The sequence below is a fragment of the Stegostoma tigrinum genome, chromosome 14 (assembly GCF_030684315.1).
Source record: "Stegostoma tigrinum isolate sSteTig4 chromosome 14, sSteTig4.hap1, whole genome shotgun sequence".
NCBI lineage: Eukaryota > Metazoa > Chordata > Chondrichthyes > Orectolobiformes > Stegostomatidae > Stegostoma > Stegostoma tigrinum.
Genome location: NC_081367.1, coordinates 67844799 through 67860291, shown reverse-complemented (window position 1 = coordinate 67860291; position 15493 = coordinate 67844799). Strand labels below are relative to the sequence as shown.

The 15493-nt window shown below is 43.5% G+C and overlaps 1 protein-coding gene across 2 annotated transcripts in view; it reads right to left on the bottom strand.

Moving 5' to 3' along the window:
- wwtr1 (WW domain containing transcription regulator 1) overlaps positions 1 to 15493 on the bottom strand; it is a 175844-nt gene that overhangs the window by 44751 nt on the left and 115600 nt on the right. For both annotated transcript variants that reach the window (XM_048542168.2, XM_048542169.2), the window contains exon 2: positions 8170 to 8294. In XM_048542168.2, coding sequence (XP_048398125.1) covers positions 8170 to 8294 — 125 coding nt within the window. The remainder of the gene's footprint in view (positions 1 to 8169; positions 8295 to 15493) is intronic.

Here is a 15493-nt window from a genome sequence, read left to right as displayed (position 1 = left end):
GCATGAAAAACAAACAGGCTAACACATTTTCCATTTCATCACAGGAACCCCAGAATTCAACTCACATTTGGAAATAATTTACTGCTAGACGATTTTATGCAACAAATAGTTTGGAAAACTGGTCGCACAGACAGCTGAGTGTTCAGCAATGCGAGGATTTGAACCCAAGAGGAGGTAATAGCTGCTCAAATTAGAAACCTTTGTCAATATTTAATCTGGTTTCCGCCTCTCTCGGCAGGCAAACACACTGCTAGCAAAGCACTTACTGGAACACAGAGTTGACAGCTTGGGTAAAGACAATTAATTTATTCCTCGCCCCATAAAGGAACAACTTGCCTTTTACAGCCTATTGCATCTTTAGCGACCTCAGGACATCCAGTACAATCCAAAATAAGAAATATTTTTAAAGCATAGTCGCTGTTGCAATAGAGGAAATAAGGCAACCAGTTGACACACAGCAAATTCCCGTAACAGCAATAGCAGTCATGGCTGGATTATCTGGGAGTTGGGTTGAGGGTTAAATATTGGCCAGGACACCACCGATGATTCTCCAGCTCTGGCTTGAAATAGATCCATGAGATTTTTTTTGTCAATCAAACCTCAGAAGGCTGATGAGGCTTCAGTGTCTGATCTGGAGTAAAAGTCACGTTACCTTGGCCCCACTCCCTCATTAAAGAGTGGTGACCGGTGGTGAGTTTAACCTGAGGGTCACCGTGCCTCAAGCAAGGGGTGAGGTTGAGATGGCAGGATGTTCAGGGTTAACCACAGTTGGTATAGAAATTGAACCTATGTTGTTGGCATCACAAACCAACTAAGTGAGCTAACTGACCGCCAACTGGGGTATGGCACCTCTGACAGTGCAGGAGTCCCTCTGTGCTATTCTGATATCTCAGCCTTCGTTTTGTGCCTTTGCCACAGAGGTGAGAGAGTTACCATTGAGCTACCTCTGGTACAAATCTTTCACACCGATTCCAAATAAACTTCATTGGAGTTGGGTCAGGGAATGACATTCCTGGCTGCAAGCACATCACAAGATCAGTTTCGTGAAGGTCCCTCTCCAATGCACATTAGTTGACAAATCAGTTAGTGCTGTAAACCTTAGCTTTATTGTTTCCATATTTTACTGATTCATGGCAACTGGAATGGCCAGATTGGAAAGAGATTAGATCAGTTAGGCTTATATTCACCGGAGTTAAGAATGATGGAGCATCGGATAAAAATGTATAAATTTTTTAACAGGGCTAGGCAGGGTACATGCGGAAGGGATTTTGCCAATACAGTTTTTAGTGCTAAAGGAATCAAAGGATACAGGGAAAAAGCAGGAACAGGTACTGAGGTGAGTGATAATAGGAACTGCAGATGCTGGAGAATCCAAGATAACAAGGTGTGGAGCTGGATGAACACAGCAGGCCAAGATGCTAACAGGGACTGAGGTGGATGATCAGACATGATCGTATTAAACTGTGGAAAGGTAAGCAGGGGAGAAAAGGGTAAAAACAATAACAAAAGATCATGGATACAAGGAATTAGAGAAATTAGGCAGAGTCTTCGGCAAAAGATCTCTCTTTTTTCAGGCTCAAAGGGCTGAATGGCCTATTTTCTATGTTTCTATGTTTCAAACATGAAAATCTATGCCCAATTCTCTCCAAAAAGAATTCCCAACAAGCAAACAACCAAAGCTGAAGTGGACACTTGCAAAATTTACAGGAGTCACATAACAATAATAAAATCAAGGATAGTGGGCTTCACACTATATGAGCACATGCTGCGATATATTTAGATTTTGTTTTAATCCATTCAACCACTGAAATTCTTAATTGGAGAAAGAAGATCAACAGGTACTTGGAAAGCTTTCTGTTAATTAAGAGAGCCAGCTTGGAGTTGTAAAAGAAAGTAGTGATGGATCGAGAAGTGGCAAACTAAGTTAATTGGATAAATGCAAGGTATTGCATTTTGCGGAAACAAACAGGGCAGGGCTTACACGATTAATGGTAGGGCCCTGTGTAGTTTTGTAGAACAGAGAGACCTACGAGCTCAGGTACGTAATTCTTTGAAGTTTGCATCACAAGTAGACAGGGTGGTTAAGAAGGCATTTAGCACATTTGCTTTATTTGCACAGATTATCAAGTATAGGAGTTTGGAGGCTATGTTGAGATTGTACAGGACATTGTTGAGGCCTATTCTGGAGTACTGTGTGCAGATTGGTCACCCTGTTATACAAAGGCTATTGTTAAACTGGAGAGGGTTCAGAAAAGACTTACCAGGTTGTTGCCAGGAATGGAGGGTTTGAGATATAAAAACAGACTGGAAAGACTGGGACATTTTTCACTGAAGTGTAGGAGGTTGAGGGGTGACCTTATAGAGGCTTATAAAATCATGAAGGGCACAGATAAGGTGAATGAATAGATCTTTTCCCTAGGATGGAGGAGTTCAAGACTAGGGAGCTTTTTTTTAAGAATAGAATATATGACAATAAAGGATATTCTATATTTTTAAGGTGAGAGGAAAAAGATTTAAAAAGAACATGTGGGACAACTTACACAGAGAGTGGTTTGTGTGTGGCTTGAACAGCCAGAGAAAGTGGTGGTACAGATACAGTTACAATGTTTCAAAGATATTTGCACACGTTCATGATTAGCAAAGGTTCAGAGGGATATGGACCAAGCAGAGGCAAGTAGGAGTTTGGACCTGTGGTCAACATGTACTGGTTCCATAGGGTCTGTTTGCATGCTGAATGACTCTATGGCTGATTTTTTGATGAACTGTTGATGAAGGGAAGGTTTCGGATGTGGTCTGTATGGACTTCGCGAATATTAAAACAAAAAGGCTATTTAACAAAATTGAAGCATTTTGGATAATAGGTTAGATTTTTAAAAATTTGCTTAAGACTGAGAGCAATGAGTGACAATCAACATTGATGATCAGAGGTGTAGATAGAGTAGGCAGCCAGAGACTTTTTCCCAGGGTGGAGGTAGCTATTACGAGGGGGCATAGTTTTAAAGTGCGTGGAGGTAGATATAGGGGAGACGTCAGAGGTAGGTTCTTTACTCAGAGAGTGGTAGGAGCGTGGAATGCATTGCCACAGAGGGTAGTGGAGTCACTCTCATTAGGAACATTTAAGTGGCTATTAGATAGGCATATGGATGATAGTATAAGGTAGGGGTGGAGGTTAGATAGACCTTCGGATTAGGGCAAAAGTTCGGCACAACATCATGGGCCGAAACGCCTATACTGTGCTGTACTGTTCTATGTTCTATGTTCTAACACTGGTCAGACTGAAGGATGGTAGACAGCAGCATTCCCTGAGGGTTGTTTCTATGTATAAATGAACAGCCGCTCAAGATGAGCAGTTACCCGGTGATACAGACTTGAATTTTGCTGGAAAAGGAGGCAAGTTTCCAAAGCACTTTTTTCCCCACTTATCAGGACAATGCAACATTTCAAATGACCACAGCAGCTGATATTCTGAGATAAAGGGATCTGATCGGATGCCAGTCGATAGTTTGCAATTACTTTCTCTGTGATATTGCCAATTAATCAGCACTCGTTACCCTCTCGTGTAAATTGTTGTAACCATTTGAAATTAGGTCAGAAGCCACCTGACACAAGGTTATAGTCCAACAGGTTTATTTAAAATCACAAGCTTTCAGAGAAATTTCAAATAAACCTGTTGGACTATAACCTAGAGGCATTGACTTCAGACCTTGTCCACCCCACATGGCACCTCCACATCATTTGAAATTAGGCAATCTTTCATTTGTCCTGATGTGTGTGTGTGTGATGAAAAACTTTGGTAAAAGATCTCTCTATTTTCAGCCATAGTCAACTTGTTACTACCAAACAACTGTCCATAAAGGTGATACGAGAGATGCATGGGGAAATAAGTAACACAGGGATAGCTGCCCCCTGAAGCTACAAAGGCAAAAATTGCAATTTGCATAGGTGGCATCATCATGAATATGGCGTCAAGATCCCATTAGAGACCCAGGGCCCTCGGACAGACAATTAGCTGTGGAAGGGTAAGCTGGGGAGAAAAGGTAAAAACCCTAACGAAAGATTTTAGATACAAGGAATTACAGAAATTGGGCTGATTCTCCCTGGAGCAGGAAAGATTAAGGGATGACCTCACTGAGGTGTTCAAAATAATGAACAATTTTGACAGGGAAAACAATGATACTCTGTTTGCGTTCATTGGTATGCCAGTGACTAGGGATCATCATTTCAAGATTGTCAGCAAGAAAACTCAGAGTGAGATGAAGACAAACTTCTTTACTCAGAGAATTGTTCGGATTTGGAATGCAGAGAGTGCTGGTGGCTGGTGGTATTCATACAAGATTTCAAAAGGGAGCGGAATACGTAATTGAAAGTGATGTACTTAGAGGGCGACAGAGATAGCGCTGGACAGTGGGACTAGCTATATGGCCCTTTCAGGAACCAGTGCGGAGAAAACGGGTCAAAAGGTCTCTTTCTGTACGGTAATATTCTGTAATTCAAGTAAAAGTGTCAAAACTGAGCAAACATTTGTGCTTCCTTCACATTGGGACTACAACAGGTAGAGCAAGAAACAAGCATAGACATTTACCAGAACTTTAAGGTAAGTAGACAAAGGATCAAAACACTGGGTGTGAAGATGTCCAGTAGCAGACACTTCACAGATTGTCTAAAACCTGGAGGCCTGGCTATTTTGATAGACTATAGTTTCTTGAGAAAAGCATGTTCTGAGGGCCTATGGGAGTGAGTTCTGAAGGGCCTGGTGAAGCGAGTTCTTAGGGCCTGCAGGAATGATTTCTGATGGCCTGTGGGCAAGAGTTCTGAAGGCCTGTGGGAGTGAGTTCTGAGAGGCCCGTGTAGAGTGATTTCTGAGGGCCTGCAGAATTGAGTTCTAAGGGCCTGCAGGTGTGAGTTCGGAGGGGCCTGCGGGAGTGAGTTGTGAGGGACTGTAGATGTGAATTCCGAGGGCCTGTGTGGAGTGATTTCTAAGAAACCGTGAGAGTGAGTTCTGAGGGCCAGCGGGAGTGAGTTGTGAGGGCCTGTGGGAGTGAGTTCTGAGGGCCTTTGGGAGTGAGTTCTAAGGGCCTCCAGCAGTGAATTGTGAGGGCCTGTGTGGAGTGATTTCTGAGGGCCTCTGGGAGTGAGTTGTGAGGGCCTGTGTGGAGTTAGTTCTAAGGGCCTGCAGGAGTGAGTTGGGAGGGCCTGTGTGGAGTGAGTTCTGAGGGCCTTTGGGAATGAGTTCTGAGGGCCTGTGTGGAGTGATTTCTAAGGACCTCTGGGTGTGAGTTCTGAGGGCCTGTGTGGAGTAAATTCTGAGGGCCTGTGGGAGAGAGTTCTGAGGGTCTGTGTGGAGTAAATTCTGAGGGCCTGTGGGAGAGAGTTCTGAGGGCCTGTGTGGAGTGAGTTCTGAGGGCCTGCAGGAGTGAGTTGGGAGGGCCTGTGGGAATGGGTTCTAAGGGTATTTGGGAGTGAGTTCTGAGGGCCTGTGATGGCAGCAGCACTGAGACTTGAGGCTTTGGGGAGGGAAGCCAACATACCTATGGAGATAAAACTACCTTATTCATATAAGACATTTAGATCTGAATGCTTGCCCCTGGTTTGTTAGCTCCGTGCTTTTTTGAATTTCTGCTTTTTGTAAAATTTGGGTGTTTTGTGCTCACGATGGCACCAGTAAATGATGACTTTTACACTTTTCACTGTATTCCTGTACTTCAGTACTTAAGTACGCATGACAATAAAACCTAATTCTAATGAAACCTAATTCAAATTCTAATAGAGATAATGGGAACTGCAGATGCTGGAGAATCCGAGATTACAAAGTATGGAGCTGCATGAACACAGCAGGCCCAGCAGCATCAGAGGAGCACGTAAGCTGATGTTTCAGGCCTAGACCCGAAGGTTCTGATGAATGAAGGGTCTAGGCCTGAAACATGGTCTGCTGTGCTCATCCAGCTCCACACTTTGTTATCTCGAATTCTTATAGAGGCCTTTAAGTATCAAATATTATTGACACAGAGAGAATGTTTCTTCTTGAGGGAATGGGCATAACTTGAGGCTAGCAGTATAAGATAATCAGTAAGGAAACCTATTGGGAATTGGGAGCCGTAAGACTTTGGAGTTCACAACTGTAGAGAATGGTTGGAGTGAATAGTAAATAAGTGTTTAAGAGAAAGTAACTCAAGTACTTGATAGAGAATGGGAAAAAGACTTATTGTGGCTTGTTTTAGATGAGTAAAAGATGAGAAGATGTTTAAATGGTGCTTGAGAACTGGCAATGAAATGGTTGAGCTGAATGACTTGACTCTATGTCCTGTATCCTATGCAATTTTGATTGTTCTCCCAGGTTCCTCATTGCAAAGTCCAGAAAGTCCACCTTCAAACCCCCACCCCACCCCCCCAACCCTTCCCCAGAGAGCTAAGGGCAGCTCTGGAACATTGGCAATCTTACTGATTGCCTTAAGAGATAGTAAGAACTGCTGATGCTGGAGTCTGAGATAATACAGTGTGGAGATGGAGGAAGACAGCAGGCCAGGCTGCATCAGAGGAGCAGGAAAGCTGACGTTTCAGGTCAAGACCCTTCTTCAGAGGTCAGCTTTCCCGCTCCTCTGATGCTGCCTGGCCTGCTGCATTCCTCCAGCTCCACACTGCGTTATTGACTGCCTTACTAGCTGTTAACCCCAGCAACGAAACTATTATTTGAATGGCTTAATGATTAGAACTGTTACTGGTGCACAACTGGTGCACAACAGGGTTCTCAAATTTCAATGCTGGTACAGAATCCTTGCTAAATCACCGGTACAAAGGAAAAACCCAATATCATTGTTATCTCATACATGGTCAGGCTGGTAAGCAGTGAAGAACTCAAACAACATGATCATTATCGAGCGAATACATCTGACACCCAATATCTTTTTTTCAGGAAAAATCTAAACATAAAGCGGTAAAACTCAAGGAAGCACACAGCACCAGGCAAAAGGAACCTTGCTAAATTTCAGATGGTGTTACAGTGTGAAGGCCCTGCTCAGCAATTTCATGGTTTTGACTCACATTCAGACACTGCACCAAATGAGGGAACACCAACCCTAATCCGACACAACTGTCGAACCGTCAGCTAAGTTAAATAAGTAGGAATAAAGGGCTTCGTCGAAGAAAAGGAGGAAAGAAAATTAACTCTATAAAACAAACAAAAGCCAACAGTCACAGGCAAATGAAATACAGCCATACAGTAGGGTCTCCGCATTAGCAACTGTGAATTTAAAAGAGGCTGATAAGCAGGTCAAACAAATACAACCTACAAACCCACTGCTGAGAGCAGTTCACATTTCAGAACTAAAGGGGCGTACGGTACATAAAGACATCTGGGTCTTCTGATTTGATTTATTGTTGTCACATGTACCTAAGTACAGTGCAAAGTTTTGCTTTGCGTGCAGTACAGGCAGATCATAGCAAACGAGGACATGCAGATCGTAGGGTGCCTAGACAGAGTTAGGCATTTTATACGCCAAACGGGAGGGATCCAAGAGTAGAAGCAAAGTGCATGTCAGCAAATCAAGGAGAATAGAGCTTAAAGACATTTCCACAGCACACTCAATTTGTGAGGCATGCTAATTGCAGATAAAATCAGAGGGTCAACACACTGGCAATATATGGAGAGTGGAAGGTGGCAGCTTATAGAAATAACAAGGTGTGGAGCTGGATGAACACAGCAAGCCATGCAGCATCAGAGGAGCAGGAAAGCTGACGTTTCGGGTCTGGACCCTTCTTCAGAAATGGGGCAGGGGAAGGGGTTTCTGAAATAAATAGGGAGAGAGGGAGAGGCAGATAGAAGATGGATAGAGGAGAAGTTAGGTGGAGAGGAGACAGACAGGTCAAAGAGGCGGGGATGGAGCCAGTAAAGATGAGTGTAGGTGGGGAGTTAGGGAGGAGATAGGTCCGTCCAGGAAGGACGGACAAGTCGAGGGGGCGAGATGAGGTTAGTAGGTAGGAAATTAGGGTGGGGCTTGAGGTGAGAGTAGGGGATAGGTAGGAGGAATGACAGGTTAGGGAGGTGGCAGTTCTCTCCCACTCAGCAGCTTAGAGATGTGTTCTCTGATCATTAATGCTGAACTTTCTGGGGACAACACCTGAAATCTGGTTTAGAAAGTAGCTACTGATTGCACTCATGAAATAGGGACTCACCAGGATTTGGATGAGCAACTGGCATGGGTCTTTGCTGCATCTGGTTAGAGGTACCAGCTGTGTTCAGGTTCATCTGACTCATGGTCTTCCGTGGATCATGCCATGTTGTTATCCTGTCTACATGGCTGTGGAAAAAGTTGGGAAGAAGAATTAGACTCAACACATAACTAATACTTGTAGCAGAAATCCACAAAAGATATTTCATGTGCGATTATCACCATCTCACTCTACTAAGATATCAGAAGAACATTCATCATTGGAGATCTTTTGGGAATTTCTCAGTGACACGCCAGACCTCGAATTTGGACGGTCTACAGAAACATCTGAAGTTTAAATCTGAAGGAATCGCATAAACCCATCCAGGGACTCACCCCTTTCCTTTCTCCCCTTTCCATTCCCTCTCATTGAACACAAGCTCTTCTTCAGAAATCTTAAAGAATCTTTAAGAACCTTGTAACAAGGTCTTTATGTAAAATCTCACCTAAAAGCACCTGTGATCACACAACATGGCAGAGCTAGCATTGGCTTCGTGCTTATACTCCAGAGCTGAACCAACAACTTTTCATCTCTCAGGCTAGAGTACTAACCACCAAGCCACAAGAATGAAAGGTGAGAGAACCAATACAGTATTGTACCATACTATTGGGCTAATCATCAATGCTTTATTAAAATTCATTTGTGGGATGTGGGTGTCGTTGGCTGGGCCTCCATTTATTGCCTGTCCCCAGTTGCCCTTGAGAAGATGGTGGTGAGCTGCCTTCTTGAACCGCTGTAGTCCATGTGCTATAGTTATACCCATAAGGTAATCAGGGATGGAACTCCAGGATTTTGTCCTGGCAATGGTGAAGGAATGGCGATATTATTTCCAAGTCAGGATGGCGAGTGGCTTGGATGGAAAATTGAAGGGGGTGGTATTCCCATGTATGCTTGTACAAGCTATGAATCTATTAAAGTAGCATTTAACAAGATGGTGCAATAAAAGATTAAGAGTGATGGTAATGTATTATCTTAGATAAAGGTTGGCCAACTGGCACAAAACAAACGCTATGAATAAATAGATCTTCTTCTGACTGACCGGATATAATGAAAGAAGTCCAATGGGAGTCTGTGCTGGAGTGTCAGCTTTTTACAATTAAATCAGACTCGCTAGGCTGAATGGCCTAATTTTTGCTCCTATGTCTTATGGTCTTATAATTTAGATGAGGAGGGCAAAGGCATGGTAGCTAAATTTATGAATGACACAAGGTCAGGGAAGAAAGTATGTTGTAAGGACGATGCAGACTGATATAAATAGGTTGAGTGCATGGACAAATGTCTGGAAAATAGAGTGCAATGTAGAAAAATGTGAAGCTGTTCGCTTTGGTAGGGAAAATTATAAAAGGAGTGTGTTAAAACAGAGAGCAACTGCAGAATTCTGAGATAACAAGGGATCTAGGTATCCTTGAGCCTAAGTCACAGAAAATCAGCATGCAGCTATAGCAAGTAATTAAGAAGGCGAATGTAATGCTTTATTACATAAAAATAAGGATGTTTGGTTATAAAGAGCATTGCTGAGTCCACATCTCAGATGTTGTATACAGTTTAGGTCAGCTTATTAAGGTAAGGATATGATTGCCCTGGAGGTGGTTCAGAGGGGGTTTAATAGATTGATACCGGGGACGACCAGGCTGTCTTAGTTTGGACAGAGCACACTTTGGTTCCACTACAGTCTAGAAAAGTGACAGGTTTCTCATAATCATAGAATCCCTACAGTGTGGAAGCAGGCCACGCTGCATTAAACAGCGTTCCATCCAGACTCACCACTCCACCCACCATATTTCTGCATTTCCCATGGCTAACTCACATAGCCTGCACATCCCTGCACACAATGGGTAACTTAGCAGAGCCATTCCATCTAACCTGCACGTCCTTGGACTGTAGGCAGAAACCCACACAGGGAGAATGGGCAAATTCCACACAGACAGTCACCCAAGGCTGGAGTTGAGCCTGGGTCCTTAGAACACTAAAGCAGCAGTGCTAAGCACTGAACCACATGCCAGCCAACTGACTGAAAATGGTGGGCAAGAGAAGGATAAAGATAACAAGGTGTAGAGCTGGATGAACACAGCAGGCCAAGCAGCAACAGAGGAACAGGAAGGCTGATGTTTTGGGCCTAGACCCTTCTTCAGACCCTTCTTCGGTCTAGGCCTGAAACGTCAGCCTTCCTGCGCCTCTGATGCTGCTTGGCCTGCTGTGTTCATCCAGCTCTACACCTTGTTATCTCAGATTCTCCAGCATCTGCAGTTCCTACTATCTCGGCTATGGAAGGATGTTTTGTCTTGTGGGTGTGCCCAGAAACAGCATTGTTTAAAAAGTTTGGGGACAGTCTTTTAAGGACAGAAGTGAGGAGAAATGCTTTCTCTGAGAGGACACATGCAAACGTGGAACTTTTCCTCAGAACATGTTGGAAGCAGAGATGGATAGATTCTTGTGAGGAAAGGGAATCACAGTTTATCAGAGATAGATGGGGGTGTGGAATTTTCAACACACCAATAGGCCAGCCATGATCTTCTGGACTCGTGGAACAATCTCAAGGGACCCAACATCCCAATGCATATATTGTTATCTCATGTTATTGTTTTCTTACACTTCATGGCACAGTTGAAGTTTTCTGATGCATGCAGTTGTGACAACTGAGAAACCACAGCTTTCAGGGCGTTCTTTTCTCCCTCTGACTCACCCATCCCAAGTGCTTTCATGTAAAGAAAACAATCCTTTATACTGCACTGTGCTTTGTGTCAAACACTCAGGCTGCATAGCTCCCACCGAACAAAAGCTTCATGTAGTGTTACAGCCACGTGCTGCATTGTGCAATCTGCAGAACTTGTCTCAACATGCCTATTTGTTCATCTTTGAGATAAGGCTGCACACACTTATATTCAATAAAATGAAGTACAAATCACCCAAAGTTACACCCAATTTCCTCATAACCATTCAGCTCAAAATTGCTTACAGATCTTTTTGAAGTACAGTGGAAACATATGATAGCTCATTGAAGATGGATTACGAGGGTATACACCTTTAACTGTTTGCTTTCTCACCTCACACATGTTTAAGGCTGCTGAAAGAGAGCAGTCTACGTGGAGTTACATAGAGTTGAATTTTACCAGCACCAGGTAGCGTGAAAGTTCCTGCGGAGACTCACCCAGAGATAGCAAGAACTGCAGATGCTGGAGTCAGAGATAACACAGTGTGGAGCTGGAGGAACACAGCAGGGCAGGCAGCATCACAGGAGCAGGAAAGTTGATGTTTCTGACTTCCAAAGAAGAGTTCCAACCTGAAACGTCAACTTTCCTGCTCCTGTGACGCTGCCTGGCCTGCTGTGTTTCTCCAGCTCCATGCTGTGTTATATCTATTACCTGTGGAGACTCACTTCGGCTCAAATGGATGGTACAACGCTCAGAAGGGATTCTGCCTCCTGGTTGCAATGGAGCATGACGCCCTGTGCAATTCAGTGGCTACCACTGTGCTAAGTTCCCACTTGAGGGTCACCTCAGAGTTGATTTGTATTGCTGGACACCCCCGTCTGGGGAAATCTCCATGGAAACCCAGGCAGGTCTCAGGGCCCTTCTCAATGCCTGCTCCCACTGGCCAGGGAGACCTCTCTACCCACCCAAACCTCCCTGCCATCATTAACTACTCTCCTAGCTACTGCACAATCACAAGGAGGTGCAGCCTCAGGTTATCACATTTCAGCTGGAAACCAAACCCATGTTACCTTCATGTACAACCAAAAGGTGTCCTCTTCCTCACCTTGCAGCTTTTGAACTGAATCTGATAGGGCCAGCAATTCCAGGCAACTGTCTTCAGTTGGGTGTGGGGGAGGTCAGGGGGGTGGGGGGGGTTAGTCTCTTTTGCTGGTCACTAACTGCAGGAAAATTGCCACCCAGTGTCATGCTACCCTTTTGCTTGGCCTTGCATCCCACCCTGAGTCCCATCAACAAGACTGTTCATCTTTGCACAACATTTCTCCAGAAAGTGGTTGGTTGAATGTTTCAGGAAGAATTTAGATATAGCTCTTAGGACTAAAGGGATCAAATGATAAGTGGAAAATCCAGGAACAAGAGATTGAGTTGGAAGTTCAGTCAGGATCCTAATGAAGGGCAGAGCAGGCTCGAAGGGCTGAATGTCCTATTCCTGCTTCTAATGTCTATGTATCTATTTAACCCATAAAATCCAAATCATAGAAGCAGTTCATTCCACTCAATTGATCCATGCTGGTCTTATGTTCCACAAGAACCTCTTTCCATACATCTTCACTCAACCCTATTGACAATTCCTTCTATTCCTCTTTCCTTTGCTAACTCTTCCTTAAAAGCATTTATATTATTCACATTGACCGCACCAGGTGGTAGCAATTTCCACATTTTCACCGTGTCCTGAATAAAGAGTTTTCTTCTGAATTCCCTGTTTGATTTATCAGTGCCATGTTATATTAATGATCTCTTGTTGCAGACTGTCCCACAAACAGAAACATTTTCTCTACTTCTGCCCTATCAGATCCTTGCATAATTTTAAATAATTCCCTCAGGTTTTATTTTATTTATTTTTTACAGAAAAGAGCTACAGTTTGTTCAGTCTTTCCTGATAAGTAGAACCCCCTCAGACTTGAATCCATTCCAGATTTGTTCTTTTTTCTTCAGCTTCATCACTTTGATCAACCTCCCAATATTTCCAAACCTCGGTCTCTAGTCAAGCTTACAAGATGCCAATATAGCCAGTGGCCTCTCACCTTGGCCTCCAGCCGAGGTCCAAAGTGTTGCCCACCTCAAAGATGGGCTCCTTCAACCTTAGCCAACATAGCTATGGAGAGCTCACTCTAGTGACCAGTAGATCTCCTTTATGAAAGTTAAATGACAAAACTGGTTGTAGTATCTTATGCTGATTACACACTAATGAGATTACTAAACTCAACATGCAACTCCTGACAGATATTCTTAATTGATCCCAACTTAAAACAACGTGATCCCAAGCTACATGAAGTTTTTTTACAATCATGCAACCCAGACATATAGTGGTGTTTACCCAAACTATAATCCCCTACTCTGTAAATCGCCTGAGGTTCAGATTATAATAAACAGCATTGAGTTTACATTGTGCTTTCCATAACTTCACTGTAACATTTAAGTATGCAAAAAGCACAATGTCGTCAATTCTGAATTCACAGGACGCACAGTTTTAGTTTTGCATTTTCTCTCAATGGTGTCTGATAAATTCTCATATTGGTGGGGCGGTACAGTGGCTCTGCTGCCTCACAGCACCAGGGACCTGGTTCGATACCAGGATCGGGAGTACTGTCTATGTGGATTTTGTAAATTCTCCCCGTTTCTGTGTGGGTTTCTTCCCGAGGTCCAGTGATATGCAGGTTAGATGGATAGGCCATGCTGCATTGCCCGTAGCGTGCAAACTAGTTGAGTTAGCCATAGGAAATGTAGGGTTACAGGGATGGGGTGGGTCTGGGTGAGATACTCTTCAGAGGGATGGTGTGGGCTTGATGGGCTGAATGGCCTGCTTCCACACTGTAGGAATTCTATGATTCTAGTCCAACAATATGCCTTCATGTGGTTGGGAAAAGTGGGGAGTAGCATTCTTTTCTGCATTGATGCATAATGTTGAGCCACAGGACCTGGAAAAATAGGTCAATCCACTAGATGTAGCATGGGTTTCCCTGCTCAGTTAGTTCCAGTTCCACGATACGTTTTGGGTCATTTTGAAGTTGTGTGATAGTACAATACAGGTAATAGCTTTATCTGTATTATAACAGAGAGCCCATTAAGAAGAGAGTCCTTCTCTGCCGGAACATGTTTTCGAACATCATGAGTTGGTGAAAGTTGCTATGAAAATGTAAGTCTTTATTCCATTACTTGCTAGCAGTTTTTGCAGGTGAATTAACAGTGGTCGCAATGTACTGAATCATAACAAGTGCGGGCAAGATAATGCCTGGACAAGAGTCTGTGCCTTCAGGATAAAGGTTGAGAAAATTGAAACTCAAAAAGAGAAAGGACAATTGTTAAGGTGCAAAAACTAATGCTTTACAGAGAAAAATATGATGGTTGGAATGCAAATTCAGTACACCAATTGAATATCATTAAGGGTGAGATTGCCTTATTTTTGATCACTCAAGAAATCAAGAGATGTAGGGAGTGGGTGGGAAAGTGACATTAAAGCCCAAGATCAGCCCTGATTATACTGAATGGCAAGCCAGGCTCGATGGGCTGAATGCCGTATTCCTGTTCCTATTTTTATGTCCCTGAAGCCTGGCTCAATCCAGCACTCTGCTAATTGTGCTCGCACAAAACTAATAAAATTAACTGTTACACGCTTAAATAATGCAAACAGAGATATTTAAAATAAATTCCCTGCATGGTAACTTCCTCATTGGAAAAGTTTCCAATTGTCAGCAGCTCAGATCGTCCTGCAGGCACAAATATAAAGTATCTCGCTAACACTTGACCACAATCTTCAGCATTCCTGTTAAGTTTTCCAAGTAGCCTGCAGTGTTGAAAGGTGGGACAGGACTTTCCAGAGCAGTGATTGCTGTTGTTTCTCATTAAGGTGCTATTGTTTAGATACGTTTTAGCCTCCAGTAGCTTCACTGTTGGAAACAAAGGAGACATCAGACCCTGAGTTTAGCCTGAGCTCTTATCCAGAAAGCACTCATATGAGTAGAAGGTAGTGCAAGAAACATGGCAATGTCTAATGTAGAAAGATACAGTGTTTCATAACTAATTATCTGTTTCCTCTCTTCTAACTGCAATGTGTAGATTATGATTAATAAATACTACCTGACAAGAACACAATTTTTAGTCTTCCTGCACTGTTAACTGTGAACATGCATTCCTGACAAAGATCTTGGATGACAAGGTGGCTCAGCGGTTAGCACTGCTGCCTCACAGCACTAGGGACCTGGGTTCAATTCCACCCTTGGGTGGCTGTCTATGTGGAGTTTGCACATTCTCCCCGTGACTGTGTGGATTTCCTCCCACAGCCCATAGGTGTGCAGGCTAGGTGGATTGGCCATGCTAAATTGCCCATAGTGTTTAGGGATGTGTAGATTATGGGGGGGATGGGTCTGGGTGGGATGCTCCAAGAGCCAGCATGGACTTGTTGCACTGAAGGGCCTGTTTCCACACTGTAGCAATTCCATGATCATTTTCAGTGGAATGTATTTACGGCCCACTATTTTTCCTTTGGTTCACTGGATGAGGTGTTAACATGAACCACAGCTATATGTAACCCCTGGATGTAAAAGAAAATCCTAGAGTACTATTTCGAACAAAAGCTG